At 40.1% G+C, this 20,845-nt stretch overlaps 2 protein-coding genes across 5 annotated transcripts; one reads left to right on the top strand and one right to left on the bottom strand.

Moving 5' to 3' along the window:
- The first annotated feature begins 4 nt into the window (after positions 1 to 4).
- Positions 5 to 14,389, top strand: OLAH (oleoyl-ACP hydrolase). 4 transcript variants are annotated; one of them, XM_009086319.4, is made up of 8 exons: positions 5 to 188; positions 6,367 to 6,498; positions 8,133 to 8,271; positions 8,924 to 9,023; positions 10,040 to 10,209; positions 11,109 to 11,194; positions 11,439 to 11,604; positions 12,986 to 14,389. In XM_009086319.4, exons 2-7 carry the CDS (start codon positions 6,369 to 6,371, stop codon positions 11,567 to 11,569), a joined length of 756 nt encoding a protein of 251 aa, XP_009084567.1. In that variant the 5' UTR covers positions 5 to 188; positions 6,367 to 6,368; the 3' UTR covers positions 11,570 to 11,604; positions 12,986 to 14,389. The 4 variants fall into 4 exon arrangements, with proteins under 4 accessions (XP_009084567.1, XP_050826609.1, XP_030093852.1 ...); XM_050970652.1 differs by lacking the exon at positions 12,986 to 14,389 and having other exon boundaries at positions 5 to 176; positions 11,439 to 11,855; XM_030237992.2 differs by lacking the exon at positions 12,986 to 14,389 and having other exon boundaries at positions 10,040 to 10,205; positions 11,439 to 11,855.
- On the bottom strand, positions 11,925 to 19,638 carry ACBD7 (acyl-CoA binding domain containing 7). Its single transcript, XM_009085923.4, has 4 exons — positions 19,476 to 19,638; positions 12,470 to 12,587; positions 12,304 to 12,366; positions 11,925 to 12,216 (listed from the first exon to the last, which is right to left on the bottom strand). The coding sequence occupies exons 1-4, from the start codon at positions 19,485 to 19,487 to the stop codon at positions 12,143 to 12,145; spliced, it is 267 nt and encodes an 88-aa protein (XP_009084171.1). The 5' UTR covers positions 19,488 to 19,638; the 3' UTR covers positions 11,925 to 12,142.
- Between the last annotated feature and the right edge of the window lie 1,207 nt (positions 19,639 to 20,845).

Here is a 20,845-nt window from a genome sequence, read left to right as displayed (position 1 = left end):
CAGCGCTCCGGGGGCTGGCGGTTGAGTTAAAAGGGCGGCGTGAAGTGGGGCAGAGGCGCTGACTCCCTCGAGGGGCAGACGGGCTCCGCAGAGAGACCTGGGCTAATCGGAGGGCTGGGCAGTCGCCACTGTGTGAAGTTTTATAAGGGCAAGTGCCGGTCTGCGCCTGGGAAAGGGTAACTCTGGACGTACGTATAGACTGGGGAATGAGAGGCTGGAGACCTCATTTCCATCGACCTGGAGTTCCTGGTTGATGGAAAGTTGGATATGAATCAGCAGTGCCCTGGCAGGCAGGAGGGCCCGCCGTGTCCTGGGGGGCATCAGGCCCAGCATCCCCAGCCGGCACGGGAGGGGATTGTCCCGCTCTGCCCTGCACTGGGCTGGCCTCAGCTCGAGTGCTGGGGGCAGTTCTGGGTGCCACAATACAAAACAGACATTAAACTATTAGAGAGCTCCTAAAGGAGGGCTATGAAAATAGTTGACTATTTTCATAGAGGGGAAGAGGGGAAGGTCTAGAGGGGAAGCCACATGGAAATCAGCTGAGATCACTTGGTCTGTTCAGCCTGGGGGAGGCTGAGGAGAGACCTCACTGCAGTTACACCTTCATCATGAGGGGAAGCAGAGGGGCAGACACTGATCTCTGTGGTGCACAGGGACAGGAAACAAGGGAATGGCCTGAGGTTGTGTCAGGAGAGGTTTAGGCTGGATATTAGGAAAAGGTTTTTCCCTGGCAGTGATTGGGCACTGGAGCAGGTTCCCGAGAAACCTGATCACAGCACCAAGCCTGCTAGAATTCAAGAAGCACTTGGAAGATGCTCTCAGGCACATGGTGTGATTCTTGGGATGTCCTGTGTAGGATCAGGAGTTGGACATCAGTGATCCTTAGAACACAGTATGTGTGACAAGGGGAGAAAGGGGCTGCACTAGAGGCAGGGGCTCTTCACAGCTGCTGTTCCTCATGGGCTCTGCCCTTAACTCCTGTGGTGTCCTTGGCAAGACTAAGACCAGGTGCAAGCCCTGGCTGGCCCAGGGGACTCCTCACCCACTGTAAGTGGCCCAACTGCTTTGTGGGTGGGCCGTGGCACAGGAGTCTGCAAGGGTGTTTCTGTGGAGCAGGTCTGGGCTGATGGGTTTCTGTGCCACCTGTTAAAATGTTGTGTGGGAGAAATTCTTGTGGGATGTGACTTGCAGCTCCACAGGAGTAGGAGTAAGCAGTAGCCAGAGTGATTGGGTGGCATTTGGAGCAGTTTTCACATGCTGGAGCAAACATTTCACCCCATGGTGAAGCACCACCTGTACTGGGGAGGGTATGTGAAGCCTAGAGTAGTACGCAAGCCCTACAAGGAATGACTGAGGGAGCTGGGGTTGTTTAGCCTGGAGAAGAGGAGACTCAGAGGTGACCTTGTCACTCTCTACACCTTCCTGAAAGGTGGTTGTGGTCAGGTGGGGGTCAGTCTCTTTCTCCAGGCAATGACTGACAGAGCTACAGGATGCAGTCTTAAGCTGCACCAAGGGAAATACGGGTTGGATATTAGGAAAAAGTTATACAGAAAGGGTGATAAAGTGTTGGAATGGTTTGCCTGGGGAGATGGTAGAGTCAGTCTCTTGATGTGCTTAAAAAAAGACTGGATGTGGCACTTGGAGCCATGGTTTAGTTAAGATGTTAGGGCTGGGTTGGACTCTGTGATCTTGAAGGTCTCTTCCAAACTAGTGATTCTGTGACTTCTTTCTTCTTTGCATCTGCAGAGTGGCACCTGTTTGTTTTTGTTACTCTCTGTCTTTGCTGCCAAAATGGCTTCCCATTACCTACTGTTGTGGTTTAACTCCACCCAGCTACCAAGCCCCATGCAACAACTGCTCTCTCACCCACCTACCAGTGGGATCAGGGAGAGGATCAGATGAGTAAAAGTTAGAAATTTTGTGGATAGGGAAAGCAAAAGCTTCACAGAAAAGCAAATCAAAACAAGGAATTAATTTGTTATTTCCTATGGTCAGGTGTTCAGCCATCCCAAGGAAAGTAGAGCTCTGTCATGTGTAACAACTGCTTGGGAAGACAAACACCCATCACTTAAAACACCCCTCCATTCCACATTATACCCTCCACTTTATATACTGACCTCTTACTGAAGCCTGTGGTGCTGCAGGGGCTGTTTTGACCAAGAGCAGGACTCAGCATTTGGTCTTCTTGAATCTCCTACCATTGGCCTTGGGCCATCGATCCACCCAGTCCAGATCCCTCTGCAGAGCCTTCCTGATGTCCAGCACATCAACCTCCCACCCAGCTTGGTGTTGTCTGAGAATTTACCTAGGGTGCACTCAATCCCCTTATCCAGATTATTAGTACAGATACTAAACAGGAGGTTGCAATCTCCCAATTGATTTTTTTCCCTTGAGATGGTTATTATCTTTCCACATTGATGTCTTTCCTCCCGATTGTTGAGCTACTTACCTAGCACCATCCCTGTGCACCCACCTTTCTTTCCAGTTTTATCTCTCTTACCTTTCACAATTCAACTCTGTGGACTGCTTTAGAGCTCTTCCTCTAAAGAGGAAGGATCTAAATCTTGAATGATTTCCTCAAAGTTGTACCATAGCAGAACTAGGATGACAGCAGCAGCAGTAGAAAAGGAGGGGAAATTATACTGCTCCTTGTGTTTGTTTTTGGAAACATCCATATGGTCTGTATATTTGGCAGTTTCAACGCCCTGGAAGATCCAAGTAGTAAAGTCCATGTTGAGAATGCATGTTGTATGACTTTAATATTTATTTCAATAATTTTGCATTTGGGATGCTTTGAGCTTATCAGATGCAAGTGTTCCACAAATAAGTTTCTCTGTAAAAATATCCTAGATTTTTTTTCAAGAAGTAAAGGGATGAGTAAACAGCTTCCTGGAGGACATGATTTCAGTTGGTAATGACACAGTTTTTTTTTCATCAGCAACTTTTAGATGTTAGCAATGACATTAACCAATTTCAAATATAGTGTGCTAAAAATGTAGCCTTGAGAGATATGCTATTGGGAAAAATATGACTAATAAAATGGGTATGCTCCATAATTTTTAAAATTAATTTATAGCATCTAGGTATTAAGACAAAGGATTTCCTGAAGTCTTTATTTTTCAAGAAGCAAGCACCAGTATTTTTCTGAACTCAGGAGCTACTGAGATATGGCTTCCCCCTTTTTTTTCCCCTGTGCATTTTGCCATCTCTTAAATGGAAGATCTCACCACTGATTTTGCAGAGTAAGAAAACTTTTAGGGATATAAATCAGCAAATATCAAAAATGTGTAATAAATATTACAGTTTGTGTAACAGATGTTTTTTTCTCTAACTGGACACATCTTTTCATAAACCTGTAATTTTCCAGAAAGTTTAAATGCTTACCCTGAAAAACATATTTTTAAACTTTTTTAAAGTATTATTTGAATAATAAATGTAGCCAACTGTGTATGATACAGTAATATGTAAGGTACTGATACAGATGAAGAAATAAAAAATTTCAACTGTTACATCAGTTATACAAACTGTGTTTCTCTTGTGAAGATAAAATCAGTAGAGGATTACACTGCCTAACTGTCCTACAGCCTGACAGCTCTGTTATTACAGGATTGCAGATACCAAGTGGTCAATTCCCAGCCAGGTTTCTCAGATACATGCCTAGCTGTAAGCAATCCAGCAGCTTTGATAACAGACTCCATACCTACCATGAAGTTGATCATTTGACTCCCAGGCTCACTGTTCCACTTCTGTGCTTATTGCTGGGAGATGAATGGACTACCTGAAATCTAAATTTTATGAGTGGACTTGGATCTACTTGCCACCTGGGAAAGGGTTGCTTTTTCCCTGGCTTCCAGAATCTGCAGACAAGGGGTTAACTCATGTGTGTGCAAATGACACAGGTCTGCTTTGTAGGGTTTGCGAGTTCCTGGATGCCTGAGAGGCCTCTTAGGTCTGGGACTGCCCTACTGGCAAGTACCACACTCCTGCAGTCCACAAAGACTTCTTCCATGGATTTTTAGACTGTGTGCTATAGTGTATATTTTGCTTGGGGAAGTATACTGCCAGCACTTGGTGTTTCTTTACCTTTGGCTTTCTGCAGGGTGGGGCAGCTGGTCAGTGTGCAAGCAGTTTTGTTGTCACTTGTGTTTTCAATTAATACTTGTCCACATACTATAAGGTGATGCCATGACAATAAATAAAACTCATGTAAAAAGTTTGTCATGCCCTGAAAGCCTGTCTCAAAAACATGTTTGAAAAGTCATCCAAATTTCTTTGGTAATGGACCACATCTGGGTTAATTTTTAATTCTGTTGTTTTACAAGGATATTGAAATACTGAAGTGAACATGGCACAGTCCCCTGCGATTGTGACTGGAGTGGGTGGTGTACAGGAGAGTCTGAGATAATTGGTTTTGTCTTAGGAGGGGAGTGCCAAATGAAGATGTCCTCACCTGACTAATAGAAGGATGGGCAGAGCCAGGCTCTTCTTGGCTGTACTCAGCAAAAAGACAGAAGACTTGTGGATACAAGGGACAGCAAGCACATAGATAGAAAAGTATCCTCACTGTGAGCTGTGATTGAGCACTGGAACATGGTTACCAAGGGAGATTGTAGAGTCTCTATCCTTGGAGATACTCAACACCTAATGAGAGATTTGAACTACATGATCTCTAGAAGTCCTCTTCAGCCTAAGTTGTTCTGTGATTTAAATGATGGCTCTTTTAATCTTTTATACAGCTCTCTATCAGACTAGAATTTTATTTTCAGCTTATTCTAAATGTGAAGAGAAAAAAGGCAGGAAATACTTTCTTAAAATTCAGTGGCTTTTCTTTTTTTCACTGATTGAGACATTTCTTTGCTGATAGTTCAAGAAACATTGTTTTTGATTGTGAACAAGCCAAAGTAGATTTTTCTGCCATTAATTCATCAGATCACGCTTCTAACTTTAAATTTACAGGGAATACAATAAAAACTTGTTTCTCTTGAAAAGCTTACAATCTAGGAAAATTATGATTTTGCAGAAAAATTCTTATGTATCCTCTCTTTTGTTATAATACGGTCAAAGTTAGATCTCAGGTATAAGGTCAGTAGGCGGAAGTAGATGAAAATAAAAAGAAAATTTAGAAATAATAATAATTTTTTTAAAATTACTGTCTTGTCTTGTAAAAAATGAGAAAAAAGACACTTCCCTAACCAGATATGCTTAGATTTCAAGTAAATTGAGATTCAACTGCACTCCAAAGAAGATTTTGTAATGATGTAATAGTTCTTTCTTGTTTGTGGCCTTTTCTTTTTGTGAATGAAAATTAGATTGGCTGAATGTATCTTTCAAACCAGTAAGACAGACTCTGCAGGTTCTTTGTTTCAGGGAGAGTTGTACAATAATCCTTAAAGGCAAATTACTCCATTAGGTTAGCACAGATGTGTATTTGTATCCAAACTTTGGGGCTGTATATGTAATATTAGCATGCACCCGTCCCGCAGGATGAAAGGTCATAAAAGGCTCCTTTCATTTCAACAGGAGGATGCTGAGACTGACGTAGGTGAAAACTAAACTACAGGATTAGTTTACAGTTTGATAAACAATGTGCTCTTACTACATACCTATGTAGTTGGTAGTGCTGAGTAAAAGACTGGGGTAGAGCATTATGCTGCAAGAAGCTGGGAAGGGGCAGATTGTCTCATCAGCAGCATGATCAGACACAGCTGGTGACAAGTCTGCATCTCAGTTACAGCTTTCACTTACGTTACTCTCTGAGCCACTAAAACCAAAAAAGGGATTCATTCTTCATGCATCAGATAGTGGAACTCATTGCAAGAGGATGTCATGGATGCCTGCTGTTCAAGGGGAGACCGGTAAAAATACATGAACGAGTAATTCATAGATGTTTTATATATATAAAGAAATGACATCCTGCCGTGGCTTTCACATCTATTTTACCGCTGTGATAGAGAGAACATTGAACTAGGTGGTCCTTATGTTTTCTAGGTTCTTCAGATGGACCTTTTATTTTTGTGTATATCCTAAAAGCCTATGTTTTTAAATACTCTTCCTTAAATCCCTTAACAATTTATTTTGTTACTTGTAATGTTTGTTGTGGTCAGTGACTGAGCAAATATTAACCAAGGGTATTGCCCAATACTATTCTACCATAATTTATAAAAGCACAACCATTTTACAGTGTTGCAGGAAGATGATCTCATATCTAGCAGAGAGTTTTTGTAACACAAGTAGTTTTGATGACAGAGACTATTGCACCCTGTTGTTTCAATTTAGACTTAATTTACTCTAATTTTCCTGTATCTGAAGAGTCTTGTTCTAGGATGATCGTGGGTTTTTTTGGTTGTTTTTGTTTTGTTTTTTAAGAAATGGAAAAGCTGGTTGCTTGTGTACAAAAAAAGCCAGATGCTGTTTGTAGACTGATTTGCTTTCCGTGGGCTGGAAGTGGAACTTCACAACTTGCTCAGTGGGGTAGACTCTTCAATGACTCAATTGAAGGTTAGTCATTTTGTAGTTGCAGTAGAAGTTAAGCAATTCTGAAATACCCATTAGCCAAATTTTTTAAATGGAATATAATAGTCTTAAAAGCACCACAATCTTTGTCCAGTGTATCTTGTCCAGAAAGGAAGGAACTAGCATTCATTAGGAACTAGCATTTCCACTAGGGTACGTTTTCTGTACAACCTTGAATCAAATTATATTTGACTGGGTAAAAAATTATATCCTCAAAGCTACATTTCACAAGAGTATAGTATGCTTGACTACTTCAGAAACCACTGGTATGATTCAGAAACAGAAGTGCACTGAATATTGTTGCTAAGCCAGTCTTCAGCAAGGTTAACAGTGAAGATATGAGAACTATTTTTAATTTTGAGTGGCTGCAGAGTATCTCTTATCCAGTGTTCATACTTCTTGTATCAAAACTGAAATTTAATCTATGAATTTTGTAACAGTGAAATGACGTTTAGTTACATTATGAAGTAATTCTCATTGCTCACAAGATATATCAGCACTAAAAAGATCCATTGCTTGACCTATTTCAAGAGGAACCAAGGCCATTTTCCAAATCTTCCACAAAGAAAAAAATATGTTCATATTCATGAGCATTGCTATTGCAGTTTTATCAGTCCTCTAAATGCAAGTATACTTTCTGGTAAGCAGCTGCATGTTGAATTTTCCTTGAAATTAGAGGAAAAAAACAAAAAGGAAAGAAAACATTTTTGTCCACTGGAACTACTTCCAAGAAAGTTATTAAGGAAATGGCCTGGGAGCAACTGCAGATGCAGACAAATAAAGTCAGGGCACAGCATGTTCTTTCAGGGATGGTTTCTGTAGAAAGTATAGAAGAAGCAAACTTTTCTGTACTGGTATCTATGGTATTCGGTTGTGGTTTAGTCTGTCTCTTCTAGAAGAGTCTGTCTCTGTGTCTGACCCATTACTTCTGCTAACTAGCAGAATGCATGATGTCAAGAAGATTTGAAAAAAATTAACTTTTTTTTTCTAATCTATTCTTTCCTTACTTTCACTAAACAGTGAGAGTAAAATACTCAACTTTGAAAGGAAAATAGTAAAAGCATGTAAATTTCCTTCTCTATAAATATAAATAACTATAAATGTAACTATAAATACAAACATCCACCAATTTGCACTATGATTCCACATTTTCCAATGTGTAGTGCTGAAGAGCTGACAAAGTAGAAAACAGGGATTGTACAACTCCAATAGATTTTCGCTTACTAATGCTGCCCTTGAAGGATATATTTTACACAACCCTCAAACTTACTACTACTGAAATTAATGAATTTGTGGTTGTTATTAAAACTTATAACAATGCTTTCAAATCTTAGCTGAAATCAGGATCTTTTGGATTCAGACCCAAGGCATTTATCAGTCAGATCAGCTGGAGGGGCAACATTTGAGAGTAAAGGAAGTGTGGAAACCTAATCTCTTGCAGGATTAAATCACTGTAGCAGAAATACCAAGCAAGTGCACAGGATCAGCTGTAAGGAGGATTAGTTAGAATAGTATGTATATTCTACAGAATAATTTAAAAACTTAGTTAAAATTATTTTACTGTATCTGTTTGAAATGAGTATAATTCTTTTCCCTCCCTTCCTTCACCTCTTCTGCAGTGTTCTGTATAAGGCTTCCTGGAAGAGAAACTCGTGTTGAAGAGCCTTTTGCAAAAGACATGACAAGTGTAGTTAATGAAATTACAAGTGTTTTGTTAAAAGAATTGAAAGAAAAACCATTTGCATTTTTTGGTCACAGGTAAAAATATATACATTTTTAGATACCATGGTGAAGGAGCTTCTATTGCTGAGCTCTAAGAGTAGAGAGTTACTTGTTTTCATTTGCAAAATCTTTAGGAAAAATATACTTCTGCAAGGATCTTCTGTCAAGTCGTCCTAAAACATGCAGTTGCTCTCAAAGACTGGTTATTTATTTATACCTTTAGGTGCAACATCTGAGCATGTGTTTCTAATCAATTATAATTGCATTTATTGTTAATATTTGTGCCAGTGCTTGATCTATATGAATGCAGGGGGTGAACCATTCATGAAACACAGATTTTAAAGATTGTTGAGTCCCAAGTATTCAAAATAATGTTCTTATAGAAAATTAAAGAGACTATTAAAAGAAAGAGAATAATAAAAGGTTTTATTTGCAAAATTAGACTGTGTAGGAATATACTTCATGTCAATAAACTAATATCTATTATAATAGATATTAGTTTATTGACATGAAGTTAATAATGTTAACGCTATTATAATAGTTAACACTATTATAATCTGCATGTCATATACCATTTCAGCAATTGTTCAAGACAGCCATTTAGCTCTGAAATTAAAATTATGTTTATATTTTCCAGGTTTTATGTATGCTTTTACTTACTTTGCTTTAATTTCTTGTTTCGCTGCAGTTTTGGAACTTACATGAGTTTTGCCGTTGCACTTCATCTGAAAGAAAAGTATGGACTGGAGCCAGTCCATCTTTTCATGTCAGCAGCACATGCCCCAAATGTAAGCTACAGAATAATTTACATTATGAAACAGAACCATAAATTAACTACTAAGAGTAAGAATAATATTTTACAGTTTGGTATGCAGAGTAGTTTTAATAAAGAAAAAAATCAACATTTCTTTAGAGTCTATGAAATGAAAAGTGTTCTGAGGTTGATGCAGAATACATAATATTCACTGCTGCTAACCTTAGCCTTGGGGGAACAATCTCCTTAAACTAATGCTGGGACTAATTAATGGTTAAACTAACTAATCCTTAAACAAAACTTTTTTGAATATTTTGTTATTTAGTATGGCCATTGGCTTAACATGCAAAAATAATCAAACCAAAATTCTAAGTGGTCCTCCTTACTGTGTAATGTGTGAAGTGACTGTCTTTACCAAGTCATCAACCCTCAATACATTTGCATCCACCCTCAATACATTTGTCCAATTTTTTTTCTCTCTCCTCATTCTTTGTAGGATTTTAATCAGTTTTTTTCTGAGGTTCTGCTAGTCTTTCTCAGAAAAACAGTAGTGAAGTGGCATTTTTCCAGTCCTGTCCTCAGTCAGCATTTGCTATTTCTGTTTTTCAGTTCCTAAGACTTCTTAGCAGTCCTGAGTATGAGCTAGTGATTCATGGAAGCAATTGTTATTCCCACACATTTCCATAATCAGTTGGTCTCTTCAGTCCTAGCACTGGTTTATGTCCAGTGCTAGGTTTTTCTTTCTCTTAAATTATTTTACTAGTTGTATTTCAGTAGTAAGAGTCAAGCTTGAACAAAATAATATTAACAGTTATTTGTCTGTATAAGTTTCAGAAGTACAGAGTACTTGGCTCGCTCATAGTTTGTAATTTCAGTAAGCACAGTCTACTAACTCTTTCCATGAAGTTTTCTCTGTGAATGCTAAACGAATCAGCTATCATGTTCTGGAGATGGAAAATTATTGTACTTTTTACTAAAATAATTTTAACAAAAAAGTTATTCAAAATATATTATCTACAACATCTGATCTGTTTTGTTTGGTACTGACAGTCTGCAGCATATCTTGCTGTAAAAAGCATAGTCTTACCTGATGGACACAGTGACCTTCTTGCAATTATGGAGATTCTAGGAGGAAATTTTGAGCTTCCACATGATGAAAACCTTTGGAGAGATATGGCGCTTACTTTCAAAGAAGATGCTAGACTTTTTCAGACATGTTCGTAAGTTTTACAACTTTGTATTACTTCTGTATTTGTATTTTACATTTTTACTTCTGTCTGATAATGTTAAGTTTTTTTTTCTTTCTTAGTAACTTGTTCTCATTTCTGTTATAAAAAGAATAAGAAGTAGTAAACATAGGGTTTTTTTCCTTTGTGTGCTTTTCTATTTGTTTTCTGGTATTTAGCCATAGATGGAACACTGCATACTGCAGCAACCACAACTGCTACTGCAGTAGTGAACCTGTCATGGCAGAATTACAGTTCTACCTACAATCTAAAGTTAGCAGCTACTAAAAGGGAATATTCTAGTGTCTTTTATTGTTCTCTGAGGTTAACAGCCTCAGCTCATCATGCTTTAGGAACACTGCATTCACCCTCCAGATCCAAGGTCCTATAGCCTGACCAGAAAAAAGGATCCCTGTGTTCTGGGCACCCAGACAGCAACTGGCTTCCTGTGTCCTAACTGCTGTCCCCACTGGACATTACATGACAGCTCATGTAGCTGAGTGGTTAAGGCTTCTTACCTTGGCAAAAACAAGGACACTCTTGGCTGTGGGACCCATTTTGGTCTTAGGAATCTCTCACTGAAAGATGCTGAAATGTTAGCACTTGTATATAAGTAGATAACATCATTATTTATTGTAGGTGAGAATTTTTATTGCAGATTGAAGCCCTTTTCCCCCCCTAACTATTGGGTCATTCTTTCCTTACAATTTTATATCTAATTGCAGTATGGTAAGGAGCTAAGAAACTTCCAGAAACTCCTGATGTTCTGCATGATCTAACTCTCGAAATTTGTTACATTTTGGAGAAGAACAAAAAACCTTTTTTGTATGTGGAAGCAAATTTCAAGTATATGTGTCATATGGAATGTTTTATGACTACTTTTATGTTCACAGATTTGAGAAGACAGAAATTAATATCCCCTTCTCCTGTGATATTACCTACTTTTGTGGGTCTGATGATAAAATATATGATGCAAAAGGTACTTTGCTTAAATGGTTTTCCTCTTATACTTACACATTTTCTTGTTGTATTACACCCGTTAATGAGAGTTTTCTAGAGTCTACCTCCTTCTTAAAGGAAACAAATCAACAGAGCAGTTTCGATATATGAACCAAAAAGTTGATATGGGATTTAAAATAATTAATAAATTACAGCTTTGAAATAGTACTACAAAATGATCACAATAGTTGACATTTCTCTGACACTTTAAATATCTTTTTTAGGTTGGCGAGAACTAACGAGTGGAGATACTTCCTTTTATGAGCTTCCTGGAGATCACCTTTATCTGCTGAAACCATCTAATGAAAGCTTCTTGATAAAACACATGACAAGAAGCATAGAAAATGGTCTATGAGTATTTCCCTCAATTTTAATAGCAGAATGTGTAAGGTTAGTCCACAGCAATTTGTAATAAGTGACTTGTTTCTCTACATTGCGTGCGCTTATGCCTCAAAGTTGTTCTGTTCCTCCTCTGTAATCCTTAATAAGGGAGAGTTTTCCTGATGTTTTGAAAACAAACATTGGCTTTGGGTCTTAAAAAAGGTTTAATCTTTTCCTTCTTCTCTTGCATGTGTACAAACTCTTCACTTTATTCCATAACCCTATTTGCAAAAAAATTACATCTATGTTATTTTACTGTTAGAGCTTCTCTGTTTGTCTGCTCCTGTCAAAATGCTAAATATAATTTAATACCCACAGAAATCCATAATTCTCACAGAAAGCTTCATTTATTCAGTTCAAATTTATTTAGATTAATATACAAGCTAAAAATAGATTATATATGTAAATACCCTTTACAGTCAAACAGCTTATGTTTAAAAGATATTAGTGTCAGACCTCAAAATAAGGAGTTAGTATTTTGTTTTTCTCAACAGAGTTAGTTCATTAGCTGAAGAGTTAAGTATTAGTAGGAATTATTTTGAATATTCTAGATCCCATATTTTTCTACCATTGCTCTTGCTTTAGAGATATAGGCATTCATAGCATCCTCCTTTGATAAACCTGCAAAGGAAAGTAGAAGTCATTATCTTTTCTCATTTGTCATCCTATAAACTTGACTACAGGATGTAAATTTAATAGGTGTAACACCTTTTTTCAGGTTCCATGCCTCCCATTTGGCTTTGCCTTTCAAATCTAGCATTCCTGGACATTCTGCCAAAATAAATGCATAGCTTTGGTTATCATGCAGATTTACATCACATTAGATTGATTTTATCAAGATATGTAAGTAAACATGAAGTATATATAGTAATACCAATATTAATATCTCCAACAGTAGCCTGTTTGTAGAGTCCATACAGTTCCTTCAGTTCTTCATCAGTTGGTCTTGTTTTTAATTTTTTTACATCTTCTGCAGCACCATCAAAGTCAGCCTGATGAAAGAACAGAAAGGGTTCTCCTCTCAAGGGGTGTTTTTAAAACATGAGTTATAAGACACACAGTAGTATCATTAGATATTCTCCATTACTCACTTGAGTTTAGCAATCAGACAAGGCTTTTTCCTATGAAAGAAGCTTCATAAATGTGTACATTGTTAGAAAGGGTTATAGGCTTCTAAGGCTGATAGGGGCAGCCTCTATAATTTATGCGGTGTATATGTCTTTTACAGTCATACTGCAGATACGAAGCCATTCACTGAACTTTACATCCTACAGTAACCTCTGAATTGTTTTGACCTTGCCTACACTGTGTTGGCTCAAGTGGTAGAACTCAAATCCCCTCTGAGTGGTACTACCCAATTCACCCTCCATTTCCTTTGCTCTGCTGACAGGGAAGTAGGTGACCAACAGCTGGCACAGAGGTACCTCATGGAGATGAGCTACTGCCAGGACCACCTTCCACAGCCATCTCTGAAACACAGGAGAGCACCAGAGTAAAGTGTAAATTTACTCCTTTCGCCACTGTGAATCACACACTCACATCAACCTGAGGCTGTAGCCATTCTCGCTGTAAAGCAGGGCTGAGTTTTGTTTCATGCCCAGAACATTTCAGAGAGAGACAGATTTTGTATAGTGACTACAGACCCATCAGGTTACCACACTATTCTAATGAAGAATGATGCAAGCACTTTAACATGCTATATGCTGGTTTCAACAATTATTTTAGCTTTTGAGTTGGATCTGCATTTACAGAAGCACAGTATATCCTGCACTAATATTTAAAATGTACAAAACCAGTGTGTTGGTTTTGCATGGCCTGGTTTTTGGTAGTTGGGGCAGGGGGGATACAAGGGTGGCTTCCATGAGAAGCTGCCAGAAGCTTCCAATATGTCCAGCAGACCCAATCCCTGGTGGCTCCAAAGACGGATGTGCTGCTGGGCCAGGCTGATTAGAAATTATGGTAATGTCTCTGTAGTAACAGATGTAAGGAGGAAAATAAACAAGAAGTGGTTGCCCAGTTGTAACTACGGCCGGAGAAGAGCAGAGCGAGAACGTGAGAGGAGCGGCCCTGCAGACATCAAGGCCAGCGCAGGAGGGGCAGGAGGTGCTCCAGGCTCTGGGGCCGAGATTCCCCTCAGGCCCTTGTGCAGGCCAGGGTGCAGCAGCTGTGCCCCTGCAGCCCACGGAGGGCCGTGGGGATGCAGGGATCCACCACAGCCCGTGGAGGAGCCTGGGAGGAGGCTGTGATCCTGTGGGAGACCGCAGAGAGAGGGGCCCTGCTCCCAGGCTGGAGCAGCCTGTCCTTGGAGGACTGCACCCCGTGGAGGAGTGACCCACACTGCAGCAGTGTGGGGAGGGCTGTTCCCCATGGGATGGACTCACACTGCAGCAGGTCCCAGGGAGCTGCTGCTCATGAGCTCACGTTGGAGAGGTTCACAGAGAACTGTCTCCCGTGCCACCCCATGGTGCAGCAGGGGAAAGACTCCTCTCCTTGAGCAGCAGGAGAAGCCACAGGTAATGAACTGACCACAACTCCATTCCCTGTCCCCTTGCACTGCTGGGGTAGGGGGTAGAGCTGAGAAGGGAGGAGGGTGTTTATAAGGGCTTATTTTACTTTTATCCTGCTCTGATTTTGTTAGTAATAAATTAACCTTATAGCTCTAAGTTAAGCCTGTTTTTGCCCTCAATGGTATTTGATGAGCGATCTGTCTCCTGGTCCTTATCTCAACCCATGAACCATTTGTTAAATTTTCTCTCCTCTGTCCAGCTGCAGAAGAGAGTGAGTGAGTGGCTTTGGTGGGTACCTGGCATCTAGCAAGCATCAACACACTACTTCAGCTTAAAAGTTTGTGTAAAAGTCAGCAATGATTTCAGCGTGAGTACTGTGGCTCTGTTTACATCACTAAGATCCTGGCATTACCTCAGAAGTCTGCACTGTGCTTCTTTATACCACCTTTCCCTTCAGTTACAGGAAAGATTTTTTTTTTTAAAAGAAAACCTAATGCATGTTTGTCTCCTTAATTGATGCCTTTCTCCCTGTGCTGGGTGGATCAGGTGATGGAAAGAAGCAAATATGAACGAGAGCTAGGTTCACTACAGCATTCTGTATTTAAACAGAGAGAAAGTACAAGAGAAAGGTTATTTCTTTTTTTTAATTTAAGAAGGAAAAATGAATAGTAATTTAATTAGAGAGTGATGTTCAAGCATCTTTCCTCACAGAAGGCCCCTCCCTGGAATCATGAAACTACATATTCACTGACGTAAGGACATGCCAGCTGGTGGCTGCATTAAGGCAGGAGCAGCTGGCGAAATAGAGTAAGGATGGGTAGCTGAGTGCACCACAGCTTCCTGCACAGAAACTTGGCCACTCTACCACCAAGTGAGTCACCTCTGCCTCCTGAGATGGAATTCACTTTTTATTTTAGTCTGGAAATTTAGTTTGGCTGATGGGATTTGCCAGATACAAACTTCTGAGGAATTTCTGATTTTTTGCAAATTTTGAATTGCTGTATGAAACCCACAAAGAGAAAGCACAAGCCTTCTAAGAACAGAAGTGCTTGCCACAGGAAGATGTGCATCTGTAAAACCAGTGTTGTGACAAGGAACAGCAGGCAGAGAGGTGCATTTAAATTAATGTAATTAATGTTTAAAAAAAAATCATGATGTGTGATTAAATGGCATTATAGCTCCCTGCAAAACAGCAATTTAATCTGGAATCTTCTTTAAACTGCAGCTGTAAATTCACAGAACATTAGATGGAAAGGATTCATGAGGACAATACACATCTCTAGGTCTCTCAGTTCATAGCACCCTTGAAGTGAAATGAAAGGAAAATACCAAAATCCTGCAGCAATGCAGATGCTTTTTAACAACTAATCTTCCAACTCAGTGAGAACCTCAGTGCTTGCATAAATGACAAGCAGAAGTGTCTAGGAGATTCCAACTAAGACCTCCCTGAACCAAATGCCCAGTAGTGGATGGAGAAGTACAGAGAAGAATTGGTGTGCTAAAATTGAAAATGATTGTTTTAAGTTTGAGAAATGTTGCTGTTCTATTTTGAATATAACAATTCTTCTGAGAATTAGGCAGATTCCAATTGCCATTTCTCATCATAAAGATATGACACTCGGTCATTCAATAAAGCATATGATTTGGCAGTTTCTGCACTAAATTCTAGTTTAAATTACTTCCAAATTATATTTTTAAATCTAAAACTTTATATACTAAAACATGTAATTACTTATGTAGTTTGCTCCTGTTGTAATAAAAAAAATTCTCAATGTTACTAAAATGAAACTATACTATAGAACCACAGAAAACCCTGAAGCTTTAAGTCCAACATTTTGTGTCCGATTTCTTTTAAGAACACTGTAGATTTATTTGTTTTTTTAACAATCAAGCATTTGAGAGTCCTGCAAAACAAATACAGGATTTTTCTAGAATAAAAAACCAAAAGGTTAAAAAACCTTCAACCTCATGAGCTGGGAGCAGGGAGGGGACAGACACACTGCCACAAGCAGGAGTCTGAACTCACAGTCCCTGTGAGACTGCTCATAGGGCTTTTTTTGACAGTCAGGTGCCTTATCCTTCCATGAAAACAGGCCTGTTCCACTTTGTGCTCCCCTTGGAGAAGAGGCAAGGACATGGGGATTGCAGAGGAACTCACATGCTCTGAATTTACATCCCAGCCTGCCCCTGAGTCACTCCAGCCGTGCCACGCTGCTGTGCAGTGCTCCAGGCACTGCAGCATTAGGATATGAGGGCGCTTTGTACTGAGGTAGCAAGGCAAGTCTAATTACACAAAAACTCCTATGCACTAACAACAGTGTTTTTAGTAGATGTACAGCATTCATAATGGAAAAGCACTTCATGAGGGGAAACAAAATTAGCAGTGCAAACTACCTTACCAAGGAGTTAAAAATAGTGATTCAAAGAAACTGGACCTGTACATATTTGGTGCTCCTCAAAGCAAAGCATTTAAAGCCACTCTATTGGTATAGATGTATAAAAAGGGATGGACATTCACTTACAAATATAACTGTGATGACCTACAGCTCAAGGGTTTTTTATAGGTACAATTTTATTAAAAGAAATAGTTCATTATTAATCCAAATATCAGAAATGTGACATTCTTGACTATAACTATGACTGACTCCTCCATCACAGACATCTCTTAATATTATCCACACACATGCAAACAAAAGTAGGAGTCTGTTACCTATAAGATTTAAAATTTGTATCAATAATAAACCATAACTAGGTTGCCACATTGTTTAAAGTCTAAATAAGTTACTACCACATGTGAGCTTCTGCCAGCACTGATGTACAAGGACCATTCAAATCTGTGGAAATCTTTCACAAGTCTGGAATTGTTTTCTGAGCTAAACTTTTGTCCTGATTTTGTCTGGGGTACAGTTAATTTTCTCCCTAGTACCTGGTACAATGCAGTGTTTTGGATGCAGGATGAGAATAATGTTGGTAACACACTGATGTTTTGGTTGCTGCTGAGTAGTGCTTGCACTGAGCCAAGGACTTTTCAGTATCATGCTCTGAACATGAGGAGCTGCACAAGAATCTGGGGAAGGGGGGGAAGCACCTCTGGGACAGCTGACCAAACTGGCCAAAGGGATATTCCACACCACAGAACATGCATGTCCAGTGAAGAAACTGGGAGGAGTTGGCCAAGAGGGACTGATGGCTCAGGAATGGGCTTGGCCTTGGTCAGTGGGTAGTGAGCAATAGTATTGTGCATCATGTGCTTTTCCTGTGTTTAACTGCACATGCTCCTTCTCTCTCTCTCTCTCTCTCTCTCTCTCATTACTACTATCACAGTATTATATCTTACTTTTTAAAAAAATTATTACACTATTCTTATCTCAGCCCATGAGTTTTTGCTTCCTCCCCCCTCTCCTCACTGCCAATTCTCCTCCCCATCCCACTGCAGGTGAAGGGGGTGAGCAAGTGACTGAATGGTACTTATTTTCTGGGTAGTGTTAAACCATGACAACTTCACAGTAAGAATGAACCAGAAGCCCTGTTCAATTGTACAGGACAAAATATAAAAAAATAAGGAAATAATTATTTTCCTATAATTTTACTCTATTTGCATCTATAGGCAAGTATCACAAGACAGTTTAAAGATTTGCAAAGGAATATCTTACAGAGCAAGAAAGGTGCAGAAATGAAATCTATATACTGAACTTTTTGTTCTTTATCCCCCCTCTAGCCAATCATTCTGCACTGACTGTTGCTTAGGATTTTTTTTGCCTGCTTACACAACATGCTTATGAGCAGCCTGTAAAAATCTATTTTCCTTTTAATCATGTGCCAATAAAATTCCCTTTAACTCCTCAAATAAAAAGCATAAAAATATATACAGACATAAACATACACGTATGCCTTAAAGATAAAAGCACAAATTATAAGGCCATTATCAGACACTGCATTTTTGTAAAGAAAAAAATCTTGAATTAATTCTTCATTTACAGCAGAATATTTTACCAGTTTGCAAAACTTATAAATATTTTACAGACTCACTGAAGAGAACGTTATTTTATTCATGTGTTCTCATTCCCATACAGCTAGATTCAGTAAATTTATGGATATGGTTGGGAACTGTCAACCAAATCAATGTGGAGAGACAAGCTCTATTATGTCTAAAGCAGAATGTCTACAAGCATCTTAAAATTTCAACCACTGATTTTATATGTGAAAGTGTAACTGTATGCAGCTATGGAACAGCATATCATACTGCATTCAACTCTTTCCTATCATAATTTATGGCTTAATCGTCAGGCTAATAAATTCACTTGCTAGACTGAGTTTAAGGCAGAATGAAACAAGCTGTAATTTCAGCAATTATTAATTATGCAAAGGTGGTGTTATGTTTGGGATTTGGCAGTTTTGACCCACTGAAGAAAGAGATTTCTTCTTAGCTGTAACATAGCACAATGAAACCTCTGTGCTATTCAGCATAATTGCAGCTCAGAAGAAAATTGCTAAGCTGCTGGCAATGCACTCCCTGCATCTAGGTCAGAGCATTGTGCTACTCACTCTGTAAAATGCACACTAACTAAGCTGAGACAGACATAATGAGACAGGGATAGAAGAGCTTGCAAATCTTTAAAGTGAAAGGGATAATAGGAAAGCCTAAAGAAGAAAATCAGCTTAATCTAACAGGACATGGCCAAGACAAAGGAAGTATTCATAGTTTCCCACAAAGGTAGGAGGCTAAAAGCCAGCAATAAAGATCATTTCCTCAACAGCTATTTAAAGCTACCATCAGAAAGTACATAAAAAGAAGCTCTCTCTAGCCAGAAGGAAAGTAGAAGCTCTCCTACCGAAACACAAACCTATCAAAATGTAGCAGTCCAAAGATGCATACACCCTAAAAAATACACACAAATTCCTTAAAAATTATTTACACTTCCCAAATGCACATATAACACTGTCTCAGTGTTAGAAGTTTCCCTCCTTTACCAGCTCCAAGCAACCAACTAGGTCCTAAAAACGTAAGTATGTACCTGCCTTTCCATGTCTAACTCAGTCCTAGCAAACTCAGCTGCACTACTCAAGAAACATAATTCATGCATACTCTGAACAGGTAAAATTACATGACCCATGAAAAAAAAATCCAAAATATTATATGACCCATGAAATAGGTCAAATTAACCAGCTTGCTTCTCATCCTCTATTTGTGAAAAGTAATGCACTCTTTAACCTCCAAGGGTTTAGGCAGATTGCCCTTGCTACAAAGTAACCTTGATTTTGCAGTAAAAATCCTTATGCGGAAGAAATACCATAGCCTCCAGCACGGCATTACACAGACGCGCAGTGCGTCCCTCTCCTCGCCTCTGCCTCCTCAGATGCAGAAGCGCATACCTGAAGAGTCATGATGCTGCGGGGATGCGCAGGGACCGGCCTCGCTCCTTCTCCGGCGGGGACGCGGCGCGTCTGCCAGTCAGCTCCGGTGGCGCTGGGACGGTCCCCGTGACCTCAGCTCGGCAGCGGAGCAGCGCCGGCAGCTCACGGGTACTCGCAGCCGCCGCGCCCCTCGGCACCCGCCGCCTCAACGGAGCGGGACCAGCGCCGGGAAAGGGCGGTGGGGCAGGGAGCACTAAGCCCCCAGTGGTTTCCGCTGGAAGCCTGAGCTTCAGCCATACCAAGGATTAGGCCGCCGGGCTGAAAGCAGTGATACAGAAAGATTCCCAAGCCGTTTATTTGACAAAGGAATTTCTTGAATGATTTGAACTGCGACCAGTCCAGTTATTGGAAATGTTCCTTCTGCCACAGTGCCGGCTCATGTCCATGTCCAGCCAAGCTGGGACCTCGCACTCTTCAGCTGCAGCTCTGAAAAACACACGGGTCACCCTAAGGGTACCTCACACAAGCGGCTACACACACAAAATATACTGTGAATGCTGGTTATTAATTTGGCCTACTAAGTTAATTGATAAACTACCTTACAAGAGTAACCACTGAAGAAAAAAAATCCATTCCTCTTGTAACAATGAATTATTTATATTCATGCCTCTATAAACTTATGTACATCATTCCCTAAGCATAGTTTGAGCTATGGTAGGTACTTCTGCATTCTTTAACCTGCTACCTTCCATAAAAACATGCCAAAAAAGTAATTTGAGGAGAAACAAGCCCAGGTTAAATGAAATCAGGAATTAACGAGGAAACAATCCAAGTAAATGTAAGTAAATAGGAGATTTAAAAAAAAAACAAAACCAAAAAACATTTCTGTAGTACTGGTGCCCTGGCAAAGAAGCTCTGCTCTTTCAGGGCCAAGAAGCTGTACTTAACCATGCTGTGCACTACGGTGAATGTGGAAAATGAATACATTTGTGAAGATTTCTTTAAGGCTGAGGGCAGATGGTGGGAAACACTGAATGGAACCACTCCGTACCCATCACCTTGGTCACAGCTCACAATGTCCGTGCACAGCACGGCGCTTACTGCACTGCAGCGAGGGACTGCACTGTGGCTGTGAAATCCCTATGAAGCACCTGGTGACCTGGCCCTGACTGCGCTAGCTGGCATGTGACTAAGCAGGTCTGCCACCGCCTATCAGCTAGTTTTCGGGAGCGCTCGAGTCCTGGGAGCGCCAGTAGTGAGCTTAAGGTGAGACCCGCCAAGGGCAGGCCGCCGGCACCAGCGCTTTATGGCGCCCTTGCACTAAAGCTACAGCCGCTTCCCCCTGCGGCCTTGAGCGCAGCGCGGGCACGGCACACCGAGCCGCCAGA

Source organism: Serinus canaria, chromosome 2 (genome assembly GCF_022539315.1).
Source record: "Serinus canaria isolate serCan28SL12 chromosome 2, serCan2020, whole genome shotgun sequence".
In the NCBI taxonomy this organism is placed as follows: domain Eukaryota; kingdom Metazoa; phylum Chordata; class Aves; order Passeriformes; family Fringillidae; genus Serinus; species Serinus canaria.
This window is presented reverse-complemented; position numbering and strand designations above follow the sequence as displayed.